This window comes from Urocampus carinirostris, chromosome 7, assembly GCF_059441175.1.
Source record: "Urocampus carinirostris isolate Australia breed hairy pipefish chromosome 7, RoL_Ucar_1.0, whole genome shotgun sequence".
NCBI lineage: Eukaryota > Metazoa > Chordata > Actinopteri > Syngnathiformes > Syngnathidae > Urocampus > Urocampus carinirostris.
The window spans coordinates 35,797,130-35,810,559 of NC_142355.1; the positions used below are offsets into that span (position 1 = coordinate 35,797,130).

At 41.7% G+C, this 13,430-nt stretch overlaps 1 protein-coding gene and 1 pseudogene across 5 annotated transcripts in view; both read left to right on the forward strand.

Annotated features, from left to right (window-relative positions):
- Window positions 1-13,430, forward strand: part of LOC148363158 (filamin-C-like) — a 71,991-nt gene that overhangs the window by 27,659 nt on the left and 30,902 nt on the right. For all 5 annotated transcript variants that reach the window (XM_088340740.1, XM_088340742.1, XM_088340738.1 and 2 more), the window contains 9 exons: window positions 588-711; window positions 2,373-2,533; window positions 2,616-2,706; window positions 3,698-3,867; window positions 3,933-4,050; window positions 4,359-4,621; window positions 5,564-6,161; window positions 10,066-10,239; window positions 12,723-12,885. In XM_088340740.1, the coding sequence (XP_088196866.1) occupies window positions 588-711; window positions 2,373-2,533; window positions 2,616-2,706; window positions 3,698-3,867; window positions 3,933-4,050; window positions 4,359-4,621; window positions 5,564-6,161; window positions 10,066-10,239; window positions 12,723-12,885 (1,862 nt within the window). The remainder of the gene's footprint in view (window positions 1-587; window positions 712-2,372; window positions 2,534-2,615; window positions 2,707-3,697; window positions 3,868-3,932; window positions 4,051-4,358; window positions 4,622-5,563; window positions 6,162-10,065; window positions 10,240-12,722; window positions 12,886-13,430) is intronic.
- LOC148363159 (U2 spliceosomal RNA) lies at window positions 7,848-8,016 on the forward strand (annotated as a pseudogene).

Sequence of the window (13,430 nt, forward strand, 5' to 3'; positions counted from 1 at the left end):
TGGGAATGTTTGCTATAATTCGCATTATTTTCTATTTGTGGATAATGGCTCCGACAGTGGTTCACCAGAGCCTTACAGCCTTGGAAATGCCTTTGTGACCCTTTCTTGACTGATAGATTTCAATTACTTTTTTTTCTGATGGAATTTCTTTGAATCGTTGCATGACACTTATGTTGTGGAGAGTTTGTAGCCTACTGTACTCCACTTTGTCTAACAGATTCAATTTAAGTGATTTCTTGATTCAACACAGGCAATGACATATAATTTGGGGTGTGGCCTGTGCAATTGAACTTAACTTTCCCAAAACTATGGCTGTCACTTACATTTTCACATAGGGCCAGTGTTTCTTTGTGTGATCTTAAATTTGATCTCAGACCTTTGTGAGTTATAAATATGCAAAAAACACACAAAGGGGGCAAATACTCGTTCACGGCACTGTGTATTGGAGCAGAGAATCTCCAAAATCACGTAGGACACGCAGCCCTCGAGGTCCGGGTTTGCCTGCCTCTGATATAGAGAGCTATAATTGAGTTAAATAAGGCAAGCAAGGGCTTCCAGGCTTCTTACCTCCAATGTGAATTGATTAGGTCTTAGTGGGAGAAGGATGTCATCCGGACAAGGTGAAGGTCTACGGTCCCGGAGTGGAGAAGACGGGACTCAAGGCTAACGAACCCACATACTTCACTGTGGACTGCAGCGAGGCCGGTCAAGGTAAGCACGCATCAAATATACAATGTTATAAAAACACTTGACAGGCCCGGTGAATCCCAAGGAACTGATTTATGGGGGAACCATCCTGACATATGGAGAAATACATGGAGAAAGGAATACCTACAAAAATATGCTTTATGAAGAAATGAACACATAAATAAATCACCTAATACCTAAATATAGGACATAAATTCCAGTTAGTAATTTATTCATTTCGTCTTTTTAACACTTTGTCGTGTATTTTGTCGTTTATTTCGTCGTGTATTTTGTCACGCACTATTTCATGTGTTTTTTTGTTGAATTTGTCGTGTATTTTGTCATTTACTTTGTCGACTATTTCGTCGCGTATTTAGCTGCATATTAATGTCATTTATTTAGTCGTTTATGTTTGTGTGTCATTTTTGGTGTATTTCGTCGTATATTTTGTAGCATAATTTGTCGCACATTTTGTCGCATATTTTGTCATTTATTAAGTTATGTATTTGTCCGTGTATTACATCATTCATTTAATTGAGTATTTGATCGTGTATTTTGTTGGGCGCCACTTATTCTGGAGAGGACGTCGTTGGGTGTCGCCCCAAAAAACTTGTGACTTCTTGTATCAACATTATATCATGAAACATAACATCCTGCCAGATGTCTGCACACCAGGCTGCTGACTTACAGTTAATCCACAACAGTATTTCTTCGTTTATTTCGTCAAGTATTTTTTTCACTTATTTTGTCGTGTATTTCATTGCATATTTAATTGCATATTTTGTTGCATATTTTGCCATTTATAAGGTTATGTATTTGGTCGTGTATTTCATCATTTATTTTATTGTGTATTTTGTCATGTATTTTCACGTGTATTTTGTCATGTATTTCGGTTTGTAATTTGGCATGTACAGTATTTTGGTTTTCATTTGGAGTTGTATTTTAGCGTACTTTGTCGATATTATCATTTAAAACCTTAATATGAGGAAAATGAAGAAACCTTGAGAAAGGGCTGCACATGAGGTAAGCCCCCTTCCAGGATGACTAAGCTGCAACGAATTTTCCAATAACAAATAATACACAGATATTGTCAACATATAATATAGGTTATTCATATGCTACAGAATGGAAGTGCGTTTTAAGCTTAGATTTAAACATTTCCACTGAGGTTGCAGATCGAATCTCAGGAGGAAGAGAATTCCACAGCACCGGGGCCCTGATGGAGAATGCTCTCGAACCTGCGGATCTCTTCTTGGATCTTGGGATCACTAGTAGACCAGCACTTTCAGACCGAAGGCTCCGGACCGGAACATAGGGGGAAATTAAATCTGAAATATATGAGGGAGCAAGTCCTTGCATGATTTTGACTAATACCAACAGAACCTTAAAATCACATCTTAAGCTAACAGGGAACAAATTCAGGTTAGCTAAAATCGGGGTCATGTGAGCAAACTTTCTTGTCTTAGTTAAAAGCCTCGCTGCAAGATTTTGTACCAGCTGCAGGCTCTTGATTTTGGACTTTAGAAGACTGGAGAGTAGTTTGTGCATTACAGTAATCACGACCAAATACAAGATCGGTTTTCCATGCTGCTCAGATTGCTTTTACTTGCTAAAATTCTGTCTGTGTCAGAAATGTACTAGAACGTAGTTTTTACTCTATCTTCCGATTTCTCAACTATCTCTAGGCGACATCAGCATCGGGATCAAGTGCGCCCCAGGAGTGGTTGGCCCTGCCGAGGCTGACATCGACTTTGACATCATCAAAAACGACAATGACACCTTTACTGTCAAGTACACTCCCCCGGGGGCAGGCCGCTACACTGTCATGGTGCTCTTTGCTGACCAGGTAACGTTACGCGTCTTACGCCGCGCACCATCTCTCGGCCTTTTTCATGACTCATTTATTTTCTCATCTTTTAACTTGTCAGGAAATTCCCATCAGTCCCTTCAAGGTCAAAGTCGACCCCTCTCACGATGCCGGCAAGGTCAGAGCGGAGGGGCCTGGCCTCAACAAGACAGGTTTGTAAAAGGAAGGGGCAAATGCTGCATTTGGTCTGCGTTTGTGTACATTTCTAAGAAGAGAGAAAATAATTGTGGGAAGTAGTTTAGCCAATAACATATTGGCATGATCATGGGGTGTCTTGGTTTCTTTAATGATTAGTTTTCTCCTTGTTTGGTATGAAAGTTTAGAGGGACAGCCAGGTTTTGGTAGGATTGCAGTAGTTTTATGCTTTCTCCATTTTGTCACATTGCTCTCTGTGAGACGTGTAAATGTTGTGAAATCTTCTTGTGTCCCATTCTCTTTAGAAATTTCATGACATGAGGCTCATCTAGAGCTGTCATGATTGTCAGCTATCTTGATACTAAGGGTACCAACAAAACTTTGTCTACTTTCCTTTCTTTTTTTCCTTTTTTAAAAATTTGATTCAATGCTTGTTTTCTCTTTCTATTATTTCCATTTTTTTCTTTTCCTTGTTTTCTTTCTTTCCCACATGTTCTTTCTCCTTTTGTTTTTTCCTTCTTAGTTTTTTACCCTTTCCTCTTTATTCTTTTTCTGTGTTCTTTTTTTAAACATTTTTTCTTTTCATTATTATTTTCTTCCTTTTTCTTTATTCTTTGCATTTTTTGCTATTTTCTTTTCGCCTTTTTTTGCTTTTTTTTTACCATTTTTGTAAGTGTGAAGCACATTGTAAAGCTCTTTGGGAGGTCTTCATTGACTTGAAAAGTGCTATATAAATGCAGACCATTTATGATTTACCATTTCATTTCAATGCCGTGATGCAATTGAATGGCAAACCAGCATTTCATATGACATCGACCAATAGCAGACAGGCATTTTGAAGTCGTAACATGAAAACAACCAAAATAGTTTGTAGTTGATGTCATATAGTGACGTTGTATAGAAAAGCCCCAAAAACTTCTTATTTCACATTGCTAAGTGAAAATAGCACAAATCAAGGTCACCAGATCACAAGCATCTGTAAGTCTTATCCTTTGCTAACCCTATCAGGAGTGGAGGTGGGCAACCCGACCCACTTCACCATCTACACAAAGGGGGCAGGCAAAGCCAAACCGGAAGTACGCTTTGCAGCCTCGGGTGCAGGAGAGGCGGTTCGGGACTTCGAGATCATCGATAACCACGATTACTCCTACACCGTCAAGTACACCGCTTTACAACAGGTACATTGTGTTATCGTCAAATAAGGAGATCGGTCACTGACGTTCTCGTTTTGGGGGATTTCCAGGGTAACATGGTGATTTCAGTGACCCACGGAGGAGACCCCATCCCCAAAAGCCCCTTCCATATAACGGTGGCACCGCAGCTGGATATTGGAAAAGTCAAAGTGGAAGGATTAGACAAAAGTACAACCTTTATATTCAATTCAATATATTTAGTGTCATTTTTTTGTAATTTTTTTGTCATTTTCTGGTAATCTTTTGGTCCTTTTTTTTTGTCATTTTTTTTGGGTCCTTTCTTTTGTCATTTTCTTTGTCATTTTTGAACATTTTTGGGTCATTTTTTGGGGGTAAATTTTCATTGTAAGGTTAGTTATTTTGGTGTTTTTTTAAGACAGGGCCCCAAAACATATCATCCTGCATGTTTGAGACCCCCGATCTAAAGAGACGTAAAACTCGACCCGTTTCCCCTACAAAAAATGTTTTTCTTTCAGAGGTGGAAGTGGGAAAGGACCAGGAATTCACGGTGAACGCAAAGGGTGCCGGCGGGCAAGGCAAGGTAGCCGTGAAGATGACTTCCCCCACCGGGCGACCAATCCCCTGCAAGCTGGAGTCGGATAAAGCGAAAGGCCTTCACGGCGTCAGGTACATCCCCCCCGAGGAGGGACAGTATAAGGTGGACATCAGCTATGATGGAAACCCCATCATCGGGAGCCCCTTTGGCTTGGAGGCCGTGATGCCTGCTGATCCCTCAAAGGTAAATGCGCACCAGAATGCTCTTGAGCAGGGGTGTCAGACTCGTTTTAGCTCGGGGGCCACGTGGCAGAAAAAACATTCTCACGGGGGCCGGACTTGTTAAGTAATGGCATAGAAAGTGTGCCTCGGCTACAGGGCTGGGGGTCTCACTGAAGACTCACTCTTATGATTCAGGGATGTAGGATTTGATTCTAAAATGATTACAGGGGGATTTTACACTACACTTTACTGAACTGACTGAAAAGTGACAACAATAGAATACAATAGGAATGGTTATGCACTTTACGAAAATCACCAGCATTGAGACACAAAACCATTTTTTGGGAGGCTTTTCCCTTTTTGGCAGGCCACATGAGACTTGAAAACCCAAAGAGAGTCTAAAATCCGGAAAAGCTGTTGATATTTAACGTCGTTCTAGCTTTGGAGGGTGGAATTTTGCTTTGAGGGAAAAAAAATGCCGAATCAACAAAAGAAAAAGCTCAGAGTCCGCTTTTTTCGAGCGTTTTTCACATCGAGGGTAACTTACCTCCGTTTGGACTGTTTTTAAAAATAAGGAGGTGATTGAAGCATTCAAGTTTGTAAATCAAGTTCAAAATCAGTTCCATCCACCCGCTACTCCACTTGACCCACCACAGGTCAATAGAATATCATTTTACCTTCACGTATATATCCATTTATGATGTTATTTACCGGTACTCATACGCTTATATATTACACATAAGTAGTAGAGTACTATGTTTGAAGAGATCTGCTGATAGTAACAACGAAGAGCTACGCAGTACTGAAATATGGAAATAATGTGTCGGGTTTAAGGAAATTGTTAGATGAGCAACAAGTTTCTAGTTCTACTGTATCAAGAGACTAAAACACATTAAACATACCTCATTTTTCTGTTAATTATGCCGCGTCCCTTCTTGTTTGACATGATATTTTCCTATCCCAGGTCCGAGCGTTTGGCCCAGGTCTCCAAGGCGGGATTGTGGGTAAACCGGCTCCGTTCACTATCGATACCAAAGGAGCTGGTGCCGGTGGACTTGGACTCACAGTGGAAGGTCCCTGCGAGGCCAAAATCGAGTGCCAAGACAACGGCGACGGCACCTGCTCGGTGGCTTACCTTCCCACGGAGGCCGGAGAATACTCCATCAACATCCTGTTCGCCGAACAACACATTCCGGGATCCCCCTTCAAGGCGGCGGTGCGTCCCGCGTTCGATCCCAGCAAAGTCACAGCGAGCGGTCCCGGTCTGGAGAAGGCCAAGGCCGGGGAGACGGCCACCTTCACCGTGGACTGCACGCGGGCCGGAGACGCCGAGCTGACCATCGAGATCGTGTCGGACACTGGGGCCAAGGCGGAGGTCCACATCCAGAAAACGGCGGAAGGACATTTTTCGGTCACGTATATCCCGCCGTTCCACGGAGCGCATACTATAACCATCAAGTACGGAGGACACCTGATCCCGCAGTTCCCCAAAGTGCTTCAGGTGGATCCTTCTGTGGACACCAGTGGGGTGCACGTCTATGGACCAGGAGTGGAGCCAAGAGGTAATTTGTATACGAAATGCGGGCTTTTTGGACTATTATGCCATAACTTGCTTTTATATCAATTGTTCCTGTTGGATTTGTCACTGTTCCTTTCTCCATCACTCTGCTTCTAAAAAACAAGGTGCCAAAAAGCTTTTGATAAAGCCTAGGTACAACATATAAAACCTTGAACAAAAGACCGCAGGATACAACATAAATCCCCTCCAAAGGGGGGGGGGGGTCGCAAACTAAAATTGGCACGCAGCAGGGGATAGAAACCTATGCTCATTTTCTTGTGTGTTCAGAACTCGCGGAGCCACAGATAAAAAAAACAAAATACTATATAGAAAGTACTACTTAGGTGTGATATACATGTGTGGGATTAAATTACTTTATAATGTACAGGTGGTCTATAGGAGGAACGGGTGGATGCAGAGGCGGGGAGGAGATGGTGAAAGCGGATTAAAACTGATTTTAAAACTTCCAATTTTTTAAAAATGTATTCTTGCTTTAATCAGCTCCTTTTTTTAATTATTGGGGGATAGAAATCCAAGATAATAAGCTCATGTTTTCAGACCCCCGATTATCCCCGATTAAAATATTCAAATCACAAAATATAATATAGTAATATAGTAGTATATCAATTACGTGTAAAATACATGTATGTGATTAAATAAAATTATGAGAAAATATACATGAAAAGGAAAAATTAAATTTGGTTCACTTTCGGTGTGACTTGACTTGAGCTGGTTTGATAAAAAAGCGGGTGGCTGCAGAGAGGGGAGTCGAAGGTAGATTAAAACAAAAAAACAATAAAAAATATTTCAAAACTACCCTTTTGCGAGGATTGTCAATCCCTTTAAAGATCTATGCGCTTTAATTGTCTCATTTTGTTAAATAATAGTCCCGACCAGCGATTGGTTACAGCCATATTCCTAAGGGGCCGGTCACACAGACATTTGCGGCTGAATCACGGCCAGATATTTCTGACTTTGAGGCGGACGCTATAGGACGCATTGAGATCGCCATTCAAACGAGTTATGGCAGTGCATAACACGAGGTCGGAAATTGGCGCGCGGGTGGCAGCGCGAAATAATTTTGCGCTGTTCAATTCTTGAGAGCGCGTGGACACAGCCTTTCACGAGTTTATCGAGGCTGGACCGCGGCCATAAACTTCTGGCCGTGAAGCAGATGTCGTTGAGCGCTGTTGGACGTTTTGAGACCGTCATATAGACGAGATAGAGCAGTGCTTTACTCGCGGTCGGAAATTTTCACGTGGTTGGCCGCGTTCAAAACTTTGAGCACGTGTTAAACCGCGTGCCGCACACGTGGTCAACACGAGGTAATGACGCGGAAATGACGCGGAACGACGTGCTCTGGCCGCGGCCAGGGCGTAGTTACACATGGGTAGGACGGGAAATTTCAGCGGGTAATCGTGGGCGGAGCATGGTAATAGCATGTTCTGCGCCTGTATCGCGGTGTTATTACGTGAAATTAGCGTGTTACGCGTGTGACAGTCAAACGCCTTTCTCCGCGTATATACAGCGCGATTTGCCGAGCACACCATTGTGCTCGTGACGTCAAGGGGGTGAACATGGATCACCGTCAGCGTAGTTTCTCTTCATTTCGAATAAATCTTTCGGTGCATTATCAATGGTCGTAGCAAGGCTTTGATGCTAGATCCTTAGCTTGGCCAAGGCATAGAAGCTAAGTACTTAGCTTGGCCTTCAGCAAGGCATAGAAGCTAAGTACTTAACTTGGCCTTTAGTGGTAATGATCACAGATTTTTGAAATCTGGAGATGGAATAAGAGCTTGCTCTGTCCACTCCACGCATCGGCCCGGTATTGCAGTACCTCCGGGAACGGTGCATTCGCAATGATCGCAGCAAGGCTTTAGGGATAGGACCTTAGCTTGGCCTTTTGGCTGAGAGTAAGAGTCTCGGCTCCTTGGCTTTGTAGCGTATTATGAACTGACCGATAACGGATAATGGATAATGAATAACGAAGATAGAACAATAACCCTTAAAAACCCCAAAAACCCCTTTCGGCCGAGAGTAAGAGTCCCGGCTCCTAAGCTTTGTAACGTGTTATGAACTAATCAATAATGAATAATTAGCAAAATAGATAAAACAATTACCCTCAATAAACCCCTCCCCGTCAGCGTAGTGATATCGTCTTAACCCATATTTAATTCTTGACATTTCTTTTTAAGATAATAAAATAAATATAATGCCATAGTTTGAAATCTTGATATTCACGGGACTGTGTCTAGAGCGTTTATGAATTCTACAGCCCGAGAAATACATCCCTGCCGAGATTTGCATTTCCTCGCTTCTCCAACCATTTATACCTCGTTTTATCTCACTTATAGGGAATGTAATGGCGAACATATAACCAAATCCACCTCGTCCTGCATTCGTTGGGAATGTAATACAACATAATCCATTCCGTCTTTAATTTTGTTGTAAACGTAATCGAACGGTAAATCCTTCCCCCCTCGCGTGAACGCGCATTCTGCTGCGCTTTCATCAGAAGCGATCGTATTCTATATTAAACGCTTATTAAAACACTAAAGCGAGCTAATTATAATAATTGGGAGATCCTAGTCTATAAAACGCGTTTATTTAAACAATAAAGTGCGATCATATTCTACAAAATGCGTTTGTTAACGCGGATGAAAAAGTCAAAAGCGATCGCAGCAGAATGCGCGTTCACGCGAGGGTGTGGGGGGGTGGGTGTGTTGCGTAGGAGTCGGATTTGGGCACAACACCGGCTCGGGAGATTTTATACCCGTGGTCCACACGAGAAAATGACGCGATGAGGAAGCAAAACAGTCGCCGCGTCTTTTTTCCGGCCATACCACAGACGAACGGCGGGTTGTCAAATTTTGCGCATTTTCCATCCCGGGCAACCACGGGCAAAAAAAAAACGCAAAATTTTAGCCGTGATTCAGCCGCAAATGTCTGTGTGACCCAGACATGGGACCAAGTCACACATGTGCAAGTCTCAAGTAAGTCTCAAGTCTTCACCTTCAAGTCCCAAGTAAGTCCCAAGTATTTTTTTCTTGGGCAAGTCAAGTCACAAGTCAAGTCCCGAGTCTTAGATTGCCAAGTCCAAGTCAAGTCACAAGTCATAAAAACAGCGACTCGAGTCGACTCGAGTCCAAGTCACTAAGTCTCAAGTCCCCATGTCTGGTGTGACCGGCCCCTTAGCAAGAGTGGCAATTCCTGTTCCTCTTTGTATTTCATAATGATCTCAAGCTCGTTTCAACAGTTATCATTTTTTGCCTCTCCCTTTAGCATTATCTTAAGCCTTGAGTCATAGCGAAAAAACACAGTTAAAAAGTACAGTTAAAAAAGTACAGTTTAAAAAAAACGCTAAATCTTTACCAAGCATGCAAGATTCTGAACCGAATGAATAGAGAGAAAGGCATTGTAGGAGGTAGTTTTCACAATGCCAATAGCAGACCAGATTTAAATGACATTGACTTAAAAACAGACGGGCAGTTCACGAGACGTAATTTGTCGGAGGCAAACTTAAAATAATGGTTTGTTGTAGTTGTCGTAGAGTAGGGAAAATGCCTTAAAGACGGGAAACATCTTAGTGAAAATGTCGTAAGGTGGGGACACCGTATCCTGGGGTTCTACTGTACTTTGGCTATCCTCAACGCCAATTGTTAGAACAAATCCCCCTGCAAAACCTCTGACGTGAGACCGTAAAAAAGTCACGACAGAAGATAGACGTCAACATGATTCATGCATATCTTTCCAGCTTCATTCCTTTTAGCATAAAGCCATCACAAAAACGCATACGGCATTAGCGGCTTAGGATGAGCTAGGGGAAGATAAATACAGACGGGGCTTTAAATCGACAAAGGGCTCCAAGACCGAGCGACAAATCACCATGAGTGCCGCTTTGTTGCTAGGCGTCCTGCGAGAAGTCACCACACACTTCATCGTGGATGCCCGATCTCTCAACAAAATCGGCGGAAACAACGTCAAGGCCCGTATCGTCAACCCTTCCGGCACGACCACCGAAGCCTACGTTACCGACAAGGGAGACGGCACCTACAGAGTGGAGTACACGCCCTTTGAGGATGGTAGGAAGACACAAATACAACAATTCTTACAGAAAGCAAGAATCTCCCGTTTCATCTTTTTATAGTTATCATTCTTTTACCTTTAAAAAACTGCTGCTGATTTGAGACCCACTAGACAATAGTTTGGGGCCCTGGCCATAAATATAAACGTGTATTATTGATTTGTTCCCTCCCGTTATTGCTTCTAGCAGGTCAGTCTTGTTGAGGGGGTGTGGCTACGGAGAAGCTAGGGCGCTCTTGACCTGACTGTGTGAAGGGTCAGGACTTTCTTACCCTATCACAAACACGCTTTGCTAGAGAAAATTGAGGGGAAGGGGATGTAATTATATGGAGGGACATTGTGTTTTATTCAGCACCTCCTACTGGTACAAAATAAAATATTGAAAAAACAACACCATTAATTTGAATAAAAAAGCAAAAATGCATTAACTATCATAAAAACATTCACTATTTTGTTAAATACTCATAGGTCAAAAATATGCATTCATTTTACATAGAAAGAGCCTCACTTAGAAGGAGCTGACATAATTTTTTGACACCAAATACCTCAGTTTTTGGGCATATGAAAATGTCATAAAGAGGGGGCAAAAAAGCCTCTCATTACACACTGTGAAGTGAAAGCATTGAAAGGTGGGGACGCTGCATCCTGGGATCTACAACAGTGATGTGCAGTCATGGGAATTATTATTATTAAAACACAATATTAGAATAGAATAGAACAGTCTTTATTGGCATCTCATTTAACGTCACATATTTTGGATCTTCCCAAATCGTCGAATTTTCACATTATGAATATTATTAATACAATTAGAAGTCTGCAAATGCAAAGTGCTGCCCGCAATTCTCTTGCTTAATGGTAGTTAGCGATAGTGAGACCAAGGATTCTGATTTGGCACATACCTCAGCCTTAAACAATAAGTGAAGTCATGTTTATTTGTATAGCCCTTAATCACAAAGAGTCTCAAAGGGCTGCACAGACCACAAATTATTGCAAACCACTGACAATTATTACACCATTACCTGATCTAAAACCTACATGAGGGCAAATAATATACAGATACACAGATATTGTCAACATAAAATATAGGTTATTCATATGCTATAGAAAAGATTAGAAGTGTGTTTTAAGCTGAGATTAAAACATTTCCACTGAGGTTGCAGTTCGAATCTCAGGGGGAAGAGCATTTCACAGCACCGGGGCCGGAATGGAGAATGTTCTCGAACCTGCGGATCTCTTCTTGGCTCTTGGAATCACTAGTAGACCAGCATTTTCAGAGGGAAGGCTCTGGACCTGAACATAGGGGGAAATTAAATCTGAAAGATATGAGGGAGCAAGTCCATGCATGATTTTGTATACTACCAACAGAACCTTAAAATCACTTCTTAAGCAAACAGGGAGCCAATGCAGGTTATCTAAAATCGGGGTCATGTGAGCAAGCTTTCTTGTCTTAGTTAAAAGCCTCGCTGCAGGATTTTGTACCAACTGAAGGCTCTTGATTTTGGACTTTGGGAGACTGGAGAGTAGTTTGTGCATTACAGTAATCACCAAATACACGACCAAATACAAGATCGGTTTTCCATGCTGCTCAGATTGTTTTTGCATGCTAAAATTCTGTCTGTGTCAGAAATGTACTAGAACGTAGTTTTTACTACGGGAGACCGGAGAGTAGTGCATTACAGTCATCAAGACGGGGGGTAACAAACGCATGAATTATAACCTCCGCATCCAAAACAGTTATATGTTGGCCTGGAGAGGGATGGTCACCACCAGGTTTTTCTTGCCCAAGACACACAACAGGAAATGGTGCCCATACGACCCAATTGGTTAAGGGATCCCACCAACCAACCATTAGCAAGCTAAGAACAAGTCAAGTCATCAAGTATTTTTTTGTCGTTGCATGGACTGTTTTAATAATAGAGACATACCTATATTTTGATGCCTTAATTCAATTAATTTACAACTATTGACAATAATACGTTTTTCCCCTATCATCACTTTTTTGCCCTGCTAACCCAATAATAAATACGTTTACGTACTGTGCCTCTCCAGGCAAGAAGCTCACAGCATGTCACAAGTATAGTGCATATAAAAAACAAAAACTGCCACAAAATGTAACATGAAAATACTAACAGGCGCTAGTAATGCACAGCACCAGAGTAAGGCAGAGTGTGAAAAGTCAGCGCGAGAGATTTGGGGAGGGTATAAATACGGAATGATGCAGTGCTGCAATGATGTGAGGGCCAGAGAGCATGCAGCCAGACAGGCTCTGATTTATAAATAGTCTGTTCAGGAACACAAACTCTTATCCATGCAGGTATGTGTGCCCAAGGCTACTAGCACACCTGCCTTATAGTAGGAGCATGAAAAGGTATATTAATATATCAAACATCTTTCAAAGTCATTCAAAAATCATTAAAAGTCATCTAAATGTTGTCAACGGATGTAATATCGGTTTTCACTCTTGAACCTCCCCTGTGTACAGGTATGCATCTAATTGAGGTAGTCTATAATGATGTACCAGTACCCAAGAGTCCATTCAGAGTGTCAGTGGTGGAGGGATGCGATCCCACCCGGGTGAGGGCCTATGGACCAGGCCTTGAGGGAGGAATAACCAACAAGCCCAACTGCTTCACTGTGGAGACCCGGTACAGTATATATCAAATCAAACAGCGGTTGTGAGTATCCGAATTGGATACATGTAATACAAAGAAACAACCACTAGTTTTAAACCCTTGTTTGAAACATTAAAAATGCTTTAAAACCTTAATTTGGGCGTAAAATCCTTCATCCCAACCCTGAAGGTGCTGCAAAACCTTATTTAGAGGCTGAAACCCTTGTTGAAAAGTTTAAAACCCTAATCTCAATGCATACAATGTGTCTAAACATTGATATCAATGACCATAAAGAAAATTTAATTCAATTCATAAACCTTGTTTGAGGCTTGAACCCAAGTTAAAATGATTCAAATTGGTTTGAAAACCTAAGAACCGTAGTTTGAGGCTCATACCCAGGTTTGAAACCCTTAAATCGCTTTAAAACCTAGTCAGAGGCCAAAACTCTAGTTGGAAACCCTAGAAGTGTTTTAAAACCAGAATTCAAAGCCAAAACCCAAGTTTGAAACCCTAAAATCACTTTAAAACCCTAGTTTGAGGTTGACATCCTAATTGTAAACCTAGTACAAAACCCTAAA